The sequence below is a fragment of the Pelecanus crispus genome, chromosome 19, assembly GCF_030463565.1.
Source record: "Pelecanus crispus isolate bPelCri1 chromosome 19, bPelCri1.pri, whole genome shotgun sequence".
NCBI lineage: Eukaryota > Metazoa > Chordata > Aves > Pelecaniformes > Pelecanidae > Pelecanus > Pelecanus crispus.
In genome coordinates this window covers 1,457,078-1,473,639 of record NC_134661.1, presented here as the reverse complement: position 1 = coordinate 1,473,639, position 16,562 = coordinate 1,457,078, and the positions used below count along the sequence as shown (strand labels likewise).

The 16,562-nt window shown below is 55.0% G+C and overlaps 1 protein-coding gene across 5 annotated transcripts in view; it reads left to right on the top strand.

Moving 5' to 3' along the window:
• The window catches only part of ETS1 (ETS proto-oncogene 1, transcription factor), a 75,376-nt gene that overhangs the window by 26,793 nt on the left and 32,021 nt on the right, over positions 1-16,562 (top strand). For 3 of the 5 annotated variants that reach the window (XM_075723187.1, XM_075723185.1, XM_075723184.1), the window contains exon 1: positions 4,060-4,129. The exons of the other annotated variants lie outside the window; for them this stretch is intronic. In XM_075723187.1, coding sequence (XP_075579302.1) covers positions 4,060-4,129 — 70 coding nt within the window. Of the gene's footprint in view, positions 1-4,059; positions 4,130-16,562 lie in introns of those variants that run through there. 5 annotated transcript variants of the gene reach the window in all.

The following is a 16,562-nucleotide window of genomic DNA, read 5'->3' as shown; positions in this document are numbered from 1 at the left end:
AGCGGCTCAGCTGGAGTTCAGAGCCAGGGCTTTCATGTTGCAGGCTCTGAAGTGAACACAAATTAAGGCAGCCGCTAGGACGGAGTCGAGTTCGAAGGAGAGATTCAGCTGCCCTGGGAGGAAATCTCTGTCCGCAGCCTCTCCGTTCTTTTCCTCCACTTTGGGGATTTTGCCCCAGTGCTACTTTTGGAAGCATTTCTAGATTCCCTGCACGCTGGGGCTGCCATATATTGCACAAACACAATGATACAGAAGTTTGGGGGAGCGTGGAGGGGGGCTGAGGCAGGGGAGCGGAGAAGCGCAGAGCTACGCCGCAGCCATGCTGCACCAAGCTGTGGCTTAGTGTCATCGGCTTTGCAGGATCAGGGCTGAGCCGGGATGCCAAAAGCATGTGTATCTTTCCTAATAAAAACCACACAAGCTGCGAGAAAGATCTTTATTAGAGCCTTTGTACTGGGCTAGAAGAGAAGGAGCCCCATTACAGGTGCACTGGAGCTCAGCCAGTCCTTAAGACTGTAACGCTTGCAGGAGAGGCCGAGCCAAACGCATCGGCCCATGGCAGCCAGGTTAAAGCCCAGCCACCGCAGGGGCAGCCGCTGCCTCCTCCTCCCATGCCACTTTGTAATCCCGCTGGCAGCTCCATCCGGGACCATCTCTGCTCCCGAGAGCCTTCTCCTACGCAGCGTCGACAGCCCGTCCCCGTCAGCGCCCGCTCGGGCAAGCCCCGGCGACCTCGCCGTGCGCCTCCTCATCTGTTTCAGTCTGGGGATTGTGGTTTGCTGCGCTCGCTCGGAGCGGGGTGGATTATCGAGCGCCGCCGAATCAGGGCGGCGGGGGGGGCGGAACGCTCGGGTCATTTCAATACGGTTGGGACCGCAGGTGCTCGCTGATGGCTTCATCGCCGCGGCCGAGAGCTCGCAGCCAGCTGTGTAAACCGGTCCCCCCGCGCCAGCGCGCACACACGCACGCACTCTCCCACACTCGCCCCGCCGCAGGATCGCAGCCTGCCTGCGCGCACGCTCGCCCGGGAGTTCGCAGCGCGCCGAGAGAAGTGTAGGAAGGGGAAGATTGTCAGGCTGCTGTAACTGCATCGGGTTTCTCTTCCCAAGCCTGCTCTGGAAGGGATCATGTAGAGAGGCAGCTGTTTCTCCTGAATCCCCTTTTGATTTTCAACTGGAAACATTCTGCTAAATTTCCTCTCTACGGTTTCTTCCTTCAATCGTTGCTGTCCATCCCGTATGGGGAAGAGGGGAAAGAAACCCAAAACGAAGGGCAGGTGCAAGCCCATTATCCTACACGGGGAGAGGCAACAGGGACCAAGTTTTATCCTGACAGCCATCCTCTTCTCACTTTCGGATTTCCAGGTTCATTCCTGTGGTAGGCTTCAAGGCAAGGACCCACCACCCGAGCTTCCCAACCTTGTGCCCTGCCTGAGCACAGCTCAGCTTCTCCAGAGCACACGGGAATCGGTGGAGGGAGGTTACGTATTGGTCACGCAGCACGTCGCCGCTCCTACTGCGCTGCTGCAGGAATAGCTTGCCCAATAACTGAGCTTGCAAGTAAATTGGAAAGACGATCGCCTGTAAAATTGGAAATGCGAGCGCCTGTCAGTGGGTGAGGCGCCTGCAAGATGAACTTTCGGCGGGTGCTAACTGCCTGCCCAGTTTTGCTAGCTCTCGAACTTCTTGCTGGCTGCACCTTGAGCTATCCGCCTGGATAAAACCGGCTGCTCAGGCGAGCCAGAATCAGGCTCTCGATTTGTGGCCCCAGCACCTTGCAGCTTTCTTTTAGTTACGCGACCTTTTCTTCTATAAATACACCTTAGGCAACTGAGAAAGGCACCGCCGAAGCAGCTAGAAATAATCCTAAGCTGTAACGTTTGCATCTGCAGCTCGTCTTTCAGTGCGTTTGAAGGTTTCTACGGTGTTTGCAGGCAGGACCCTGGTTCATCCTATGGGTTACGGGCAGCCTTGAACCCCGGAGGCTGACTCACGGGGCTGCCCTCTTCCCCCCGTTACAGCCGGGATGTTCATTTGAGCCCATCTTTGATCAGAGCAGCCCCGTCTCTGCCAGCATCTCAGAGACTGTTAAGACTTTCAGAGTGAGAGAACCACAAGAGTTGGTTGCTAATGACTTTTTTTTTTTTTTTTTTTAACACTTGTACCGGTAAATTGACATCTGTGAGTCATAATCTCCCTTCTGCTCTGCCGTTTGTGGTCTGAAGTTTATTGCTACCTAAATATAATAAAACATATTTCATGTGAAAACCGATATTCTTCTGTTAACTTCATGCCATGCTGGCGTGATACTCATCTTTGCATCTTTAAGATGCTTTTTATCCAGTCAGTTCCCAAACCTTTTTGGCCTCCCACCTGTACGACGCACGCCCTTCCACCACCACCCCGGCCGTATGCCCCGTCGCCAGATGGCCCGGCGTGCCTGGGCACGCTCGCTCTGCCCTGACCGGACCCGCTCATTGGGATGCGCTTGCGGGTTGGGAGAGCGTCAGGCCGCTCCGAGCAGGAGCCGTGCCGGCGATGCGAGCGCGAAGAGGGGGTGATGCGAGCGTGAAGGGGTGATGCGAGTGTGAAGGGGTGATGCGAGCATGGAGAAGGGGTGATGCGAGTGTGAAGAAGGGGTGATGCGAGCATGGAGAAGGGGTGATGCGAGCGTGAAGGGGTGATGCGAGCGTGAAGGGGTGATGCGAGCATGGAGAAGGGGTGATGCGAGCGTGAAGAAAGGGTGATGAGAGCGTGAAGAAGGGGTGATGAGAGCACAGAGAAGGGGTGATGTGAGCACAAAGGGGTGATGCGAGCGTGAAGAAGGGGTGATGAGAGCACAGAGAAGGGGTGACGCGAGCACGGAGAAGGGGTGATGTGAGCACGAAGGGGTGACGCGAGCACAGAGAAGGGGTGATGTGAGCACAGAGAAGGGGTGATGAGAGCACAGAGAAGGGGTGACGCGAGCACAGAGAAGGGGTGATGAGAGCAGAGAGAAGGGGTGATGCAAGCACGAAGGGGTGACGCGAGCACAGAGAAGGGGTGATGTGAGCACGGAGAAGGGGTGATGCGAGCACGGAGAAGGTGTGATGTGAGCACAAAGGGGTGATGTGAGCACAGAGAAGGGGTGACGTGAGCACGAAGGGGTGATGTGAGCATGGAGAAGGGGTGACATGAGCACGAAGGGGTGATATGAGCACGGAGAAGGGGTGATGTGAGCGTGAAGAAGGGGTGACGCGAGCACAGAGAAGGGGTGATGTGAGCACAGAGAAGGGGTGATGCGAGCATGAAGGGGTGATGCGAGCGTGAAGAAGGGGTGATGCGAGCGTGAAAGGCAGAGGTTCGAGTCGAGACAGGCCGGGTGAAGGCAACTGGCCTGGTTTCAAGAAACCCGGCTTTTCGGCAGGCCGCCCGCGGCTCCAGCTCGGGGCTGCGTGCAGCCAGCGGCGTTTTCCCGTGGCTACACCCGCGACTCCCTTCGTCCCTTCGCGTTTCGGGGCTGGGATGCAAGCGGAGGTCGTGGCGGAGGCGCAGCAGCACCCAACTTCGTGCTGGGTGCGCTGAGACCCCCCCCCCAGCACCCCACACCCCCATCATCACCCCGCACCCCCCCCCCCCCCCGGGGCCGCGCCGCTCCCCCCGAGCCCGGGGCAGCTCCGGCTCCGCTCCCCGCGGCGCCGGGTGCCGAGGCCGCCCCCGGGGCGGGGGCAGGCGGGTCCCTCCCCGCCGCTGTCACCGCTCGGGGCCGGCCCAGCGCCCTCCCCTCGGCGGCTCAGCCCGGGCCGGGGCGGCGGCGGCGGCGGGGGCCGGGCGAGGCGGAGCGGAGCGGCGGCGGGGGAGCGCGGAAGGGGCGGCGGAGGAGCGGAGCGGGAGAGGGGAGCGAGGGAGCGCGGCAGGAAGGCGAGAGGAGAGGAAGAGGAGAAGGAGGAGGAGGAGGAGGAGGGAGGCAGGCGCCCGGCCGCCGCTGCCCCGGGCGCCCCGCTCCGCGCACGGCGGGGCTCAGCAGCCGCCGCCGCCGCCCCCGGTCCCGGCGCGACGCCCCCGCGGCGCTGCCCCAGCCATGAAGGCGGCGGTGGACCTGACCATCATCAAGACGGAGAAGGTGGACATCGAGCTCTTCCCGTCCCCCGGTAAGAGCCCTGCGCCCCCTTCCCCCTGCCCCCCCCCGCCGCGGATCCCTTCTCCCCCTTTTCCGCAGCGAGGGGGGTGGTGGGGAAATAGCTGCCCGCTGAAAGGTTGGGGGTCGGTTGTTTGGGTTTTTTTCTTTTTGGGGGGTGTCTTTGGGAAGGGAAAATGAAAGGCCCCCCCCCCCACAAATTGCAGCGGAGCGGCGCCGCCCGGCCCTGCGCTCCCCCGGCTCTGCCCCGCGGCACCGCTGGGGGAAGGCGAACTCCCGTCCCTCGCTTCCCGAGAAACTTTTTTAAAGACTTTCCACCCCTCCACCACCACCCCCCTTCTCTTAAAAAACAACCCACCGCCCCTCCAGCCTCCCTTTCTCATGCTTCTGGCATCCTTGCGGGGATGTAGGCAAGCACCTCCGGCTGGGAGGCAGGAGGGATGCACTCGGATTTTCTTTTTTTTTTTTTTTAAATTTATTTTTTTTAATTTATGTATTTTTTAACGAGCTCCCCAGGGCACCCCTACACTTTCCCGAGTGGGTGAGCCACGCCGGGGCTGGCAGCCCTGCACAAGCTCCTTATCTGGGATGTACGTTCCCCTCATCCCTCGCTGGAAATGCCCGGTGTGGTCCAAGCGCTCCTGGTATTTGGGAAACAAAACTCCAGCGGCATCTCCTCTAGATTTACCCTGTTTAAACCAGGAAAGCCCGCTGCTTTGATTTTTTTTTTCTTTTTTTTCTTCCCCTCTCTGGAGCTGGAGAAATGGGTGGAGGAAGGGTGCAGGGAAGATAGCAATATGCTGAATCGAGGCGTGTGAGGGTTTTTTTTTGTTGTAGCAATAGGTTTAGCTGCTGCTGGCTGCGATTAACGCTAATAGTTGAGCCTTTACCATAAGAAGGGCTGTTGTTCGCATACTGATGTCGTCTGCCTGCCTGCTGACCCCAGACGCTCAACTGACCTTGCTCTGGCGAGGTAGAGGATGGGGCTTGGAGGACCTGCAGGGAAAAAAACCTTCTCTTTCTGGGTACAAGGGAAAGGTGAAATGAATCCTGTTGCTTCATCTCTCCCTGCTGTAATTCCCACCGCGCTGAAGTGGAGGTTTGCTGGATTTTGTGCAGCGCCGGCGCGCCCAGGAAAATCCAGTTGAAGATCAGAGTTGTGCGTTTCTTTGCCAGTTTGCAAGTTTCTAGGAAACCCAGAAAGGGGGCTCAGCTCCTGCCAGGCAATATGATTTCAGGCTGCATGTGGGAAATAAAATGACAGCTGACTGCTGGAGTGCAAGGGGGGCCGGAGCGGCGCAGGGGTTGGTGCTCAGACTTAAAATAGATGCTTGTGTAGGATCAGCTTGTCTGCAGAGAGCTCCAGTAAGTCAGCACAAGCCTGGGGGATCTGCCACCGATGGGCTACACGGCGTCCGATGCGGGGAGAGTGTCTTTTGCACCATCCATCTTCCCTCTCTACCTGCACGTAGAGAGGACCCGGTCTCTGGTTATAGCTATTTCGGTGCTCTGTGCCTCTGACTGCAAGGCTGAGCCTGGCTTTGAGGTGTGGGCTCTGAAGGGCCGGGCTTCAAAATGCAGTGGGGATGCTGAGGATGATTTTCCAAAGCACCTGTGCAGGTTAAATGAGAGGCTCTGGTGGAGCTGAGGACCTGTTTGTGCCTATTTCCTAAAGCTTTGGTTAAAAGAACGTTTACTGGAGGCTCATTCCTGTGCTTCAGGTCATGACAGCAGTCTTGTTTGCTTGCAGGGGAAGAAAATGGGATGGAAGAAGCATCTGGTCCATTGGGGCAGCAGGGCTGGGAGGATGTGCGGTTTATTTTTCAGTTCAGACCGGAGTATCTGTTTAAATTTCCACATCCCCTGACATGGGTGAGAGCATGTTACAGAGGCATCCGTATTGTTTAGGTGTTTGAGCATTGGATCGATGTAATTGCCTTGTGCCTGAAGTGAGGACTCGGGGTTCCGCGCTGCCTTAAGTTCATTTTCTTCTCTCCGTGAAAGCTCTTTTGCACCTTATGTCAGCAAGCAGCTTTCTGAGTTGACCCAAAGTTTAAACTTTGGCAGGAAGAGCACTGAAAAACAAAACCCAAAAAGGTAAAAAAGAGCTGACTCCCTATCGACTTCAGCTGCAGTCGCTTCTGTTTTGGTGGCTACGCTAACAACTGTGAGCCAAAAAGGTCAATGTTGTCAATTAGCTGGCTTAACCTCATTTCCCCTCTAACTTTTCAGAGAACGCTGAAGCTTTCTTCCTTGGTCGGATTGATGTTGAGAGAAGGAGTCTAGATGCTGCTAGCTTATATTTCTGTGGATCTAGCAATGCCATGCGTAGGGGACATAAATTTTCTCTACTCCTGTCTGTTTTGGCTTGCCTCTGAGGACTTAACTGCTCCCTGATGGCTTGTTCAGCCCTTGGTCTCGTTGCTGAATCTGCCACCAAATGTGCCCGTTGCCCTTCTTTTCAAAATGGGTATGAGCCTCGCTGAGAAGGAGTCCTGCCCCTTGTCGCCAGCAAGCAGCAAAGCAGAATTACTTCACGGTATCCATAGGGTTAAGCTTACACAGGGAGAGTCGTTACAGGCATAGGTTTTCAATTGTGCAAGATGTTTAATGTGCCAGGTGCTCGATGCCCCGTAAAACTGCAGAGATGCATTGGCCGTGCGGTACCGTCCCCCTCTCGCTCCCCTGAAATAAAAGCCCGCTCCAACCCACACGTGCAGGCAGCCTCTGCGTGTAAAAGTTAGATGGGATTTGTAGTGTGTCCAAAAGGTTTAAAAATAACCTGAAAGGGATGTGAAGTTGTACAAAGCTTCCAAAGCCAAATTCCCCCCCGCTGTTGCCAGCAAGAATGTGTGAGTGAGATGAAGCCCGGAGCCAAAAAACCACGGTGGTGGGCTTGTCCTTTAATATACAAGTTGTACGTGCGTGGGTTTTCATTATAAGGATCGCATAGAGGAGATGGTGGCGTCACTTTCGATTGCAGGTATATGACTGATGCACCAATGGGTTGGTGGGACTTAGTTTACCGGCTTTTTTTCAGACAGTAAAAACCCAAACCATGCAAAAGCCAACCCTAACGGGAAGTTAACCTTGCGACTGGTAAACGCTGCCCTCCGCAAATCAATTTGTTTCCTCCAGTTCTGCAAAGCTCTCTTTGCTGTCTGTGGTCAGAGTTAAAAGCAGCTCTGCAACCCTTGCTGGAAGCCGAGAGCGCGTAATTGGGACTCCCAAATACTGAGAGATAACGACATTTCTTGCTAATGAAGCTGCTGACTCGCTGCCCCCGAGGCGTCCTGCAAGGTACCGTACATAGAAGGGCTGTAATGGCAGGCGGTGATGCTGGGCATCCCAGGTGAGGCAGAGATGCTGGGCTCCCCGTCCTCCTGCATCCGCTCCCCCTCTCGCTTCCTTTCTCTGGAGGTGCGTTACGGGCACGGTGGTGGATTTGTTCCTGCCTGGCATGAAAAGAGGAATGTGGCCTGCGCACATGTGGCGTAGAAATGCCAAGGGGACGGAAGGGCCCCGTGCGTTTCGGCGCTTCCCGTGTGTACCCGAAGGACAGCTGGGAGACACGCGTTGTTGCCGTCAGCCTGTGTGTGCCTGTGGCATCCCAGGGGTGCATTTTTATCTGGCAAGAGCCTTTCCCTCTGTTTAGGGTTTGGGACAACGTCGGGTCAGGGCTGGAGCAGGATTTCTGCCGCTGTGGTTGCTGCAGGGTACAGGGAAGTGGACAGCTTCTATGCAGTGTATATTCGGATGTAGGACCTGCCTGAATGACGCTGCTTCCCCTTCCCATAGCCAGGTCAATCTTTTCTTTTTGTCCTTTGCTTTCACTTTCAATGCAGGCAAATAAGGGAGTTTGCATTTAAAGCGAGTGTTCTGGCAAATGCATACCCTCCTCCTCCGCAGTGCCTCGCTGCAGGGAAATGGCAAAGTGCTTTACGAGTCCGAATGCATCTTCGTTATGGTCTTAGGATGGGATCCTTCATCCTTCCCTCTGTCTTGTCTAGGGAGGGCAAGTTTCCAACCATACCTTTGCTCCAGGTCTTTATATATCTGCACAGAACAGGGTCACAGCTGGATCAGCCCGTTCAGGGGAGTCAATTTGCCGAGCTGGCTGGTGATAAGAGTAGTAGTGCACAGGGACTTGGAACATCACCTCTTCCAAAAAAGAAGGTGTGATCCTGACATATCCCTGTACAGCACGCAGACTCCAGGCTGGTTCCTACAGCTGTGTCAGCCGCTGCGTGACTCAGTTTCCCTGCTGCTCTTAAGAGGTCGGTCTTGTTGGTGGCTTGCATGGTCACTTTTTCGCATGCGGGATGAAATGCAGCAGCAGAATGCCAGCATTTCCCTCTCTGCTTTGAGATGTCCTCCATCCTTTCCTCTGCATCAGCTGTACTGCAAGAGCTTTTACCTGTCCGCACCGGGACGGGCTGCACGCACACAAAATGCCAGAGTGTTTGCCTGGAAGCCCAGCAAAGCCTGGGGAAAGGAAACAAGCACTGAAAGGTGAAGTGATTTCAGGGATGGGGAGAATTGCATCTGGCATCTTTCTGAATGCGTTTGCTTCTGCATTAACAGCAAAGGTGAGAGCTCAGATTGCTCTTGTGTGGGCATTGAATCATCAGCCAACAAGGGCAAGGCTCTAATAAATTGAGAGCTTTGGGCTCCTGTGGCATTTTCAATGCTGATTGCCTGTGGAGGAGGTGAGAATTTGAACTGAAAAAGAGCAATTATCTTTCTATGCACTTACAAAATGCCCATCAGTGTGGTATCCAGCTAGGATGGGGGAATGATAGTTTCCCAGGAGGGAAGGGACTGTTGGCACCTGGCTGCCACCAGCTCCAACATTTTTAGTGTCAACTTCTGTCTGCTTAAGGGACAAAGCTGTGAAAAGAGGTGCAAAGAGGGCAACTCCATGGACCTTTCCTTCAGGGATACACCGACTAAAGCACATCCCTGACTACAGCACTTGTAACCTGGGTACAGGGAGGGAGATTTCCAGGAAAAAGGACCAAAGCCCCATTCCTTCCACTTTTTCATCATGAACTTCCCCAAAGCACGTAACAACTGTGTAATTACAGTGTAGTTACACGAAGAGGCTGCTAATTTGCCATGTAATTATGGCGTGCCCTGCTTTGACAGGCCTTATAAAATGAAGGGATAACGCGGTCTCATGCTGGAAAGCCACGCTCGAGCTCTCCAAAGCGAGCTGACAAGCACGTCGGATGCCATCCCGCTCTCCCAAATCCATAGCAGATTGCTGGCAGGCAGGCAGCAAGTAGCTGGGAGCGTGCGCGCTCTCCAGTGGGACCGTGGCACGCTGGGTTTTACCAGGGGAACCAGCTTTTGAGTGAAAAAAGCAGCGACTGCATCCTCCTGGATGGATCCCTGCTGTGTGGCTGAGCTGGGGGGACAGTGGGAACCGGGTTTAGGGAAATAGCGGTGCGAAGGTCGTCCTGTGGTTAGAGCTTGGGATCACAGTTTGACGCTGGAGGCAAAAGCGGAAGGTGGCTTGGTGTTCTTCACCAGTTGCTGTTTTGGTGAGAGCAGATACATCTCAGGCACTCGGGGAAGAGGTAGGTGGGAGTAAGACCAGACTTTTGTCTGGATACGGGTTAGGGATGTAAACTTGGCAGATGCGTCATCCGGAATGGCTGTTTTCAGTTGCGGGTACCGGTATCAGGAGGGATTTTGGGAAAGAAAGGGTCTTTTCCTTTTTGCACTCTCAGCTGCTCCTTGCATGGGCACAAGGCGAGCAAATTACATGACTCAGGAGAGCAAGCGTCATTGCTGTCCCTGGAACGGATCCAAAGGATGGAGCTGCTGGCATCTTCCAGGCTTACAAATTTTGCTCGGGGGAAGACCTGGGCTTGGCAGGATGGTGCCAGGGGACTGACTGAAGTGAAGAAGGAGGGGATGATCCGCCTTACTTGAGCGTGAAAATGCCCATGGAGCCAGGGACTGACTCTTCATTGCACTGTGAGTTTGGGGATCCCCACGGAAGCTGGGGTCTTCCTTATGGGTGCAGAATTGTGCCTCCCTCGGTCGAGACCTGACTCCCCAGGTTTGCTTCTCTTCTGCGAGTCACGGGCCAGTTTGCAGCTTGTCCAAATCAGCGTAGCTCCACTGAAGCCGGGGATATATGCTCTGATCCAGAGTAAAGCCTCATCACTGCAGAAGCCAGCGGGACATATCTGTAGCTGATATAAACTGTACAGCTGTCTCACAGCCAAAAATTGGGCCTGCATCCCCCTTTTTTTTTTTTCCAACCCGCGACATAATTATGCATCTCAACTCTTTTGTTCCTCTTCCGTGACTAAGCTGCTCGCTGCCTGTGTTTCTTTTTTTTCTTCTTCATTGTATAGTTTATAATCTTCCAACTAGATACAGAAAAAAAAATTGTTTGCAGTGCTGGCCAAGAAGGCTCTGGTTTCCCTGGCATCGGGCCATGCTTACATCTCCAGTCAAAATACTGCTGGTTAAACAATAAATATTTATTGATTCTCCTACAAGCTCCTACATTTTTCCCAGGTGCAGTGGAATTTGAGGGGGGGCCACTTGAGTCCTGCCCATCACAAAACTGTGAGATCGCTCCGGAGATAACGTCTCTCTAATGGTCTGGGATGCAAAGCTGGGTTCAGTCCTGCTGCGTGGCCCCTCACGTCCAGCCTATAGATCTGCTCGCTTCTGTCTGTCCCAGCTTCCCCAGGTTTGACGATTTGTGCCTGTGACTGCTGCAGGCTTTGGTGGTAATTATCTGAAAACGTGCAAATCTACAAATCGCTTTACCTGCCTGGATATCTCCTTGAACACGCAGGAGGGACTCACATCCTGGCGGGGGGGATACATACTTCGATGTCGTGTTCGAGAGGTGGCCAAAAAAAAAAAACCCCCAAAAAAAAACTCAGGGTGGTTTCGGTTTGTAATTTGGTCAAAAGGCACAGCCTTCGTAGCTAGATTGTAGACGCCTGCCGGATCTGAAAGTATGTAACATTAACAGGCTGCAAATGTTTGCATGCAAAGCCTGAGCTTCTGCAAGGCTGCCTGTGTTTAGATGAAGGCAAAGCTCTCGGCGCTTACATTCAAAAGTGCTCTACGTTGTTCTGTTCCCTTCTCTAATGTGGTGGGTGGCTCGGAGTAACTTTTGGCTTATTTAGCCCCGGATGGGGGGCAAACCAAGAGCTCTCCGCCGTTGCTCGCCTCTTTCTGAACTGTGAGATGAAACTGCACATTTTTGTCTTGAGGTTTTTTGTGGTTTGTTTTTTTGTTTTTTTTTTTTCCACTCAACTGGCAAAAATCTGGTTTGCTCTTCTGTCCCATGCACAGCATCACGTCATTGGGACGATATCTGTATGTGCAGGACTGGGCAGGCGATGCCTTTTTCCTCGTCGCCTCCCCTGGTCTTGCTGACCGTGCACGATTTTTTGGCGTGTCTCAAATTGCTGCCGATGCCTGGCTCCCTCCGTCCGGCGACCTGTGCTCCACACAAGGTGGACCTGTGGTTTGCGAGAAGCCAGGATGCTGTGCTGGTGCGGCACGGTCGTTCAGTCGTGCCTCTGGTTCCTGTAGCCACGCAGCCTGTGGATAAATATAACCCGCCAGAAAAATATTACAAATGCAAGGAAGAAATAACAGCTTTCTTTCCCAGAGAGGAAAATCACCTCGTTTCTGTGGTTCCCTCTGGTTTGGGAATGAGAGCTGAAGATCAGAGGTCACCGTGAGCCCTCAGCTATTTGCTGGCGGCAGCCCCCGTTGTGGATTGGGATGTGCAAAATCGCCGGGCTCTGTCTGGGTCTGAGCTGTTCGGGCTCTGGGGCTGTAATTCCCATCTCCATCATCTCCTGGCTGGTGATGGACACGGCAGCAATCCCCTGCTCCAGCAATCCCCTGCTTTCCAGCTTTTTTTGCTCCTGGTAAACCTTTCCTATAAAGCCAGAAGAGGCAGAGACCTCCATTTCAGGTGGTGGGTGCGGAAAACCCAGCGTTATTCCGACTGGAACGCGTGTCTGGTGGGCTAAGCCGTGCCGGCTCCGCATCCCCCAGCGCCCTGGCTGGCTTTGCAGCGGGGATTGCTCTCCTGTGAGATGTGGCTGTGCGTAGGAAACCTTCCCTGCTGAAGACCGTGTTGCTGGGGTGACTGTGGAGCTGCAGTCCGGCTCCTCACCCCGGCTGAGCGTTCAGAGCTTGTTAATGAACGAAATGCATTTTCTTACATGGAGGGGATTTTAAATTGGCTCCACATGGATTATGTACGTTGTCGCACTTTCCCGGAGGGTGATGGCATGAGTAGGAATGTGGGTTTGATGAAAGAAGCCAGACTCTGAGTCAAAAGCGGAGCGGCTCCCCCCGCGCTCTCCTCCCCGTGCCCCCTCACCCCCCCATCTCATTTCAAATATTTGACGTGATTCCAAGGCATTCTTCAGATGGCTGGTGGGGAGCGCAGGAGAAGCCAGCCAGTGGGACTTTGCTTTTTTTTTTTTTTAAATGCAGCGTGCTTTTGGGGCCTCTGACCCCAAAAGATGTTGAAGAATGGCTTGATGAGACCTGGTTTGAGGGGAAACTGAGGCACGGTGCCCCCGTTATGCTGCAGCAGGGATGTGGGAGCATCCCCAGTCGTGTGCTCCAGGTCTCCCTCTACTTGCAGTATTTAGGTTTTCTCATGGTCTGTGTTAAGCCGTACAGCACCTCTCTGGCTCCTGCACAGCACCAGGCAGGCCAGGACCCATCTGCCTCTTGGGATTTCCAGTTTGGGTGTACTGGCTGACTCTGATTTGGACTGGGAGCTAGGCTGGGGGAGAGGCGAACGGCTCAGCCCCGCGTCCCTCCAGGAACCAAGTGTCTTGTATAGCAGGATGAGGGTTGTGTGTCCTCGTGTTGGCTGGAGACCTGGGCTGGGATTTGCCCCGGGATGCTGCCTCTGCTGGGATTTGCACTGGGATGCTGCCTCTGCTGGGATGTGCTTGGAGGTGTCCGGGTGAAAACTGCTGACTAAGGGAAAGCTGCCACTGATGCTGCAGCCAGTAGACTCCAGAAACTGGAGCTGGATGCTGGGAAGCGCTTTGGGGTTTGTTTTCTGTGCGTTTTGGGGTTTGTTTTCTGTTGCTTCCCTGACCCTGTCAGCAGCATCTATCACAATAATCAAAATGTGGCTTTTTGACCCACATGAAAGTTGGGTTTTTTTTTTTTTTCATAGGTGTCTGCATGTGTTTGTGCAAAACCACTTAATTTTGGTCAGTGTTCTGGAAGCAGCAAGGTGCTTTTTTTTTTTTTTTTTACCTTTTAGTTTTGAGAAATTGTTTACCGAAAAATGAACCATCAGAAGAAACAACTTGCAAAAGCTGACTACTCCTGGCTTTTTCCACTGGAAAATTAAAAAAAGATGTAGTGGAACACGTGAAATTTGGGTCTTTTTTTTTTTTCTTTTTCTTTTTTTACACATTATTGTTAGAAGCGGTTTTAAAATGCAATGCCAAGTGCTTTCTCTTTTAAAATGCTCAAGGCATGTTACCCAACCGCTCCAGCTTCTCTAGACCGCTTCGTGAGGTCAGTAGATGCAATTCCTCCTCGTTTGCAGCCGGAGGTGGGGAAAAACTCATTTACTCAATCCCCAGCATCAGCCGCAGGCGGCAGATGAGTCCGGCAGGTTGGTAGCAGCATCGTGGCTCCCCATCCCGGACCCCGACCCGGTGGCTTTTCCCAGACCTGTGCTTTCGAAGGGATGCGAAGAAATTTGGGCTTGATGTCAGAGGACTGTCCCTGGTTCTGGGAAGCCCGGTGCCGCTGCGGCGCTGGGAAAGTTTCGCTTTCCAGCGTCAGCGGTGGGGTTTCGGAGCTGTCACGGTAGCCGTGGCCCGGCGGGGTGGTTAGTCACTGGGGCTGGTTTCCATCCCTTTAAGCGGCTCCAGATTTGAAGCTGGCTCTAAAGTTTGCAACTTGAAAGGCCCCGGCCGTGCGCCTGTTTTGCCTTCGAGCTGGATGACTCTCGCGCGTTCCTGCTTTCAAACGGCCCAGCCCCGAGCAGCCGGGGCCATATGGATCCTATAGAGCGACCTGGCAGCCCGACGGACTGGCGTAGCGTCAACAGGGTGAGGAGGGAAGGGGGCTTGGCAGGGAGCGGGGGGCTGCCCCTGCTCTGAGCTGGTCCCCGGCTGGACCAGCCCTCTCGCCGCTAGCCCAAGCCGTTTGGCATCTTCAGGCTGCGATCGAGGGCTGCCGCCTCGTCCTTGGCTTCCCTGGGAGTTTGCTGGCTGCCGGTCCTGAGCGCTCATTGAAAGCCGGAGTTAGGCCTGGAAAAAAAAAGTAAAATAGATAAAGAAAAGGAGGAAGAAGGGGGGAAAAAAAAGCCCAGAGAAAAAGACGAAAAGCGAAGGGGAGGGTTAGTGTGCCTTTAAACAGCTGTGCGCCAGCGTGTGTAACTGCTCTTGCTAATCTGGTGACTAACTCGGCGCGGTGCAAAGCAGCAGCGAAGCCGGCTGCCAAGCCGGGCTGCGTCCTCGGCCCAAGGCTCGAGGAGTCATCGGGTCCCCTCCCTCCTTCCATCCCGCGCCCCGCCGGGGTGCCGTTCCCCCCCCGCCCCAGCCGCCCCACCACTCCCCATGGCAATTTATTTACTCATCTGGAGGGCACAGCCCCGGCGGTCTCTTGACTCAGCAGTCCGGGGCCGATGGGAGCCGCGGGAGCAAATTCCAGGCAAGAAATAATCTCATGACTTGTCTCGGAAAAGATTGCTCCAAAAAGATCCCCTTACGGTCACAGAGCGCTCCGTGCCTGCCCCTCCGGCAGAGCCCTGACGAGGCTCCCGATTTCCCAACCTCGGGGAGCCGGGGCAGTCAGCCAAGGCAGCCCGGGGGGACTCGTTGGACCTTTCTCCCTTGGAAAAAGAGGGATGGATTTGGAGATGGAGGTGGCGTGGGGGCCCCGGAGCTGGTGCCTGTCCCCCCCGCCCCAGGGCACAGGGTTGTGGGGAGCTGGAGCTGGCTTGCCAGGGCAGGGAGCCCAGAGCTTGGGGTTGTGTTGATTTTTGGGTCATTCCTCCTTTTTCTTCCCCCAATTCCCAGGGAGGGGTTTAAACCCTTCCTCTGCCCCCAGGCAATTTCGGTTCTTCCAGCAGTGTTTTTGCTCAGACACCAGCGTTACCTTCAGCGGGGCTGGCACCGTGGATGATTTATGAATGGCATTTATGCTTTTTTTGCCTGTTGGCTTTTTTTCATCCTACTTGTCTCTCTCGCCCTGGCCCTTATTCCCCACCTCCTCCCCATCCAGAGTCACTTGAGTGCCATCCCCTTTTGAAGGCACTTTGGGAGGTCTGGTTCCATGCCCAGTGCTGGGGATGGGGTGGGATTAGGCTGGGTTGGGAATCGAGTATCTTTGCAAACCTGCATTTTTCTGTGAGGAAGGCTGGCCCCGTGGGCGGGCAGGGCTTGCGGAGCTGACAGCTCTCGTGCCTCCTTCTCAACCGGGATCAAGGCTTGGGAGCACGCGGCTCCTGGGGCTGTGACCGCAGGGACACGGGTGTCTGCGGGTGTCCTGTGTCCCTGGAAGGGTGCCCGTCCACCGCGGCGGCCGTGCTGCCTGTTGGGATGAAGACGCCTGGGGCGAGGAACCAGCCTGTGGCTCCCGCTCCCCATACACTTACGTTTCCACCCCAGCCCCTGAGCAGCAGGAGGTTGGGGCCGAGCTGCCAAGGGCAGCGGGGAGGCTCGCACCCCCGAGCCACCCATCCAGGGCCCTGCCGAAGCTCCTCCGAGCTTCTTACGGTCGGTGGAGGATTCCCAGAGTTCCTGGCAAGGGCTCCCGGCTTCTGAGTCGCCAAATGACACCCCCTCCACCCCCTCCTCCATTTACGTCTCCTCCTAATAGCCTCTTGGCCTGCGCAGCCGAATTCAATCAGCCCTTTCACCATCTGCTCCCAGGCACTTCTGCCGGGGAAGGCTCGGGGCCAGAGAGGCTGTAATTCCTTAATAGCTTCCGGATGCTGCGCGCGGGGTGGATGCGAGGGCTGCGAGTGTCTCAGCCTCTCTCCCCCCCAGCCTTCCCTGAGGTTTCCAAGCTCGGGCTTCCTCTGGGCAAATCCGAGCACCTCCAGCCGCTCTGATTTATCCCTGCCCACCCTTCGCTCTCCCGTCTCTCCGGGCTGAGGCCAATAGGTGACATAATCCCTGTCCTGGACAACCTTGGCTCTGGGATGGGGATGACTGAAGCTGATGGGGCAGCCCAGTTCATTTTTGGCCGCCTTCCCCAGCTCACTCCCACCTTCTTCATCTTCCCAGGGCTTTGTTTGGCCCAATCTCTGTGCTGGTCCCTTCCCCAGTGGGAAGTTTCCTAGAAGTCGGAGCTGGAAAAGACAACTTTCCCGGGCTCGTTTGGGAAAACCCTTTCTCTACTGCATGGGCATGCTTGATAACCTGGAGGCTGCATGGTGTAGCCTGGAAGAGGCAAAG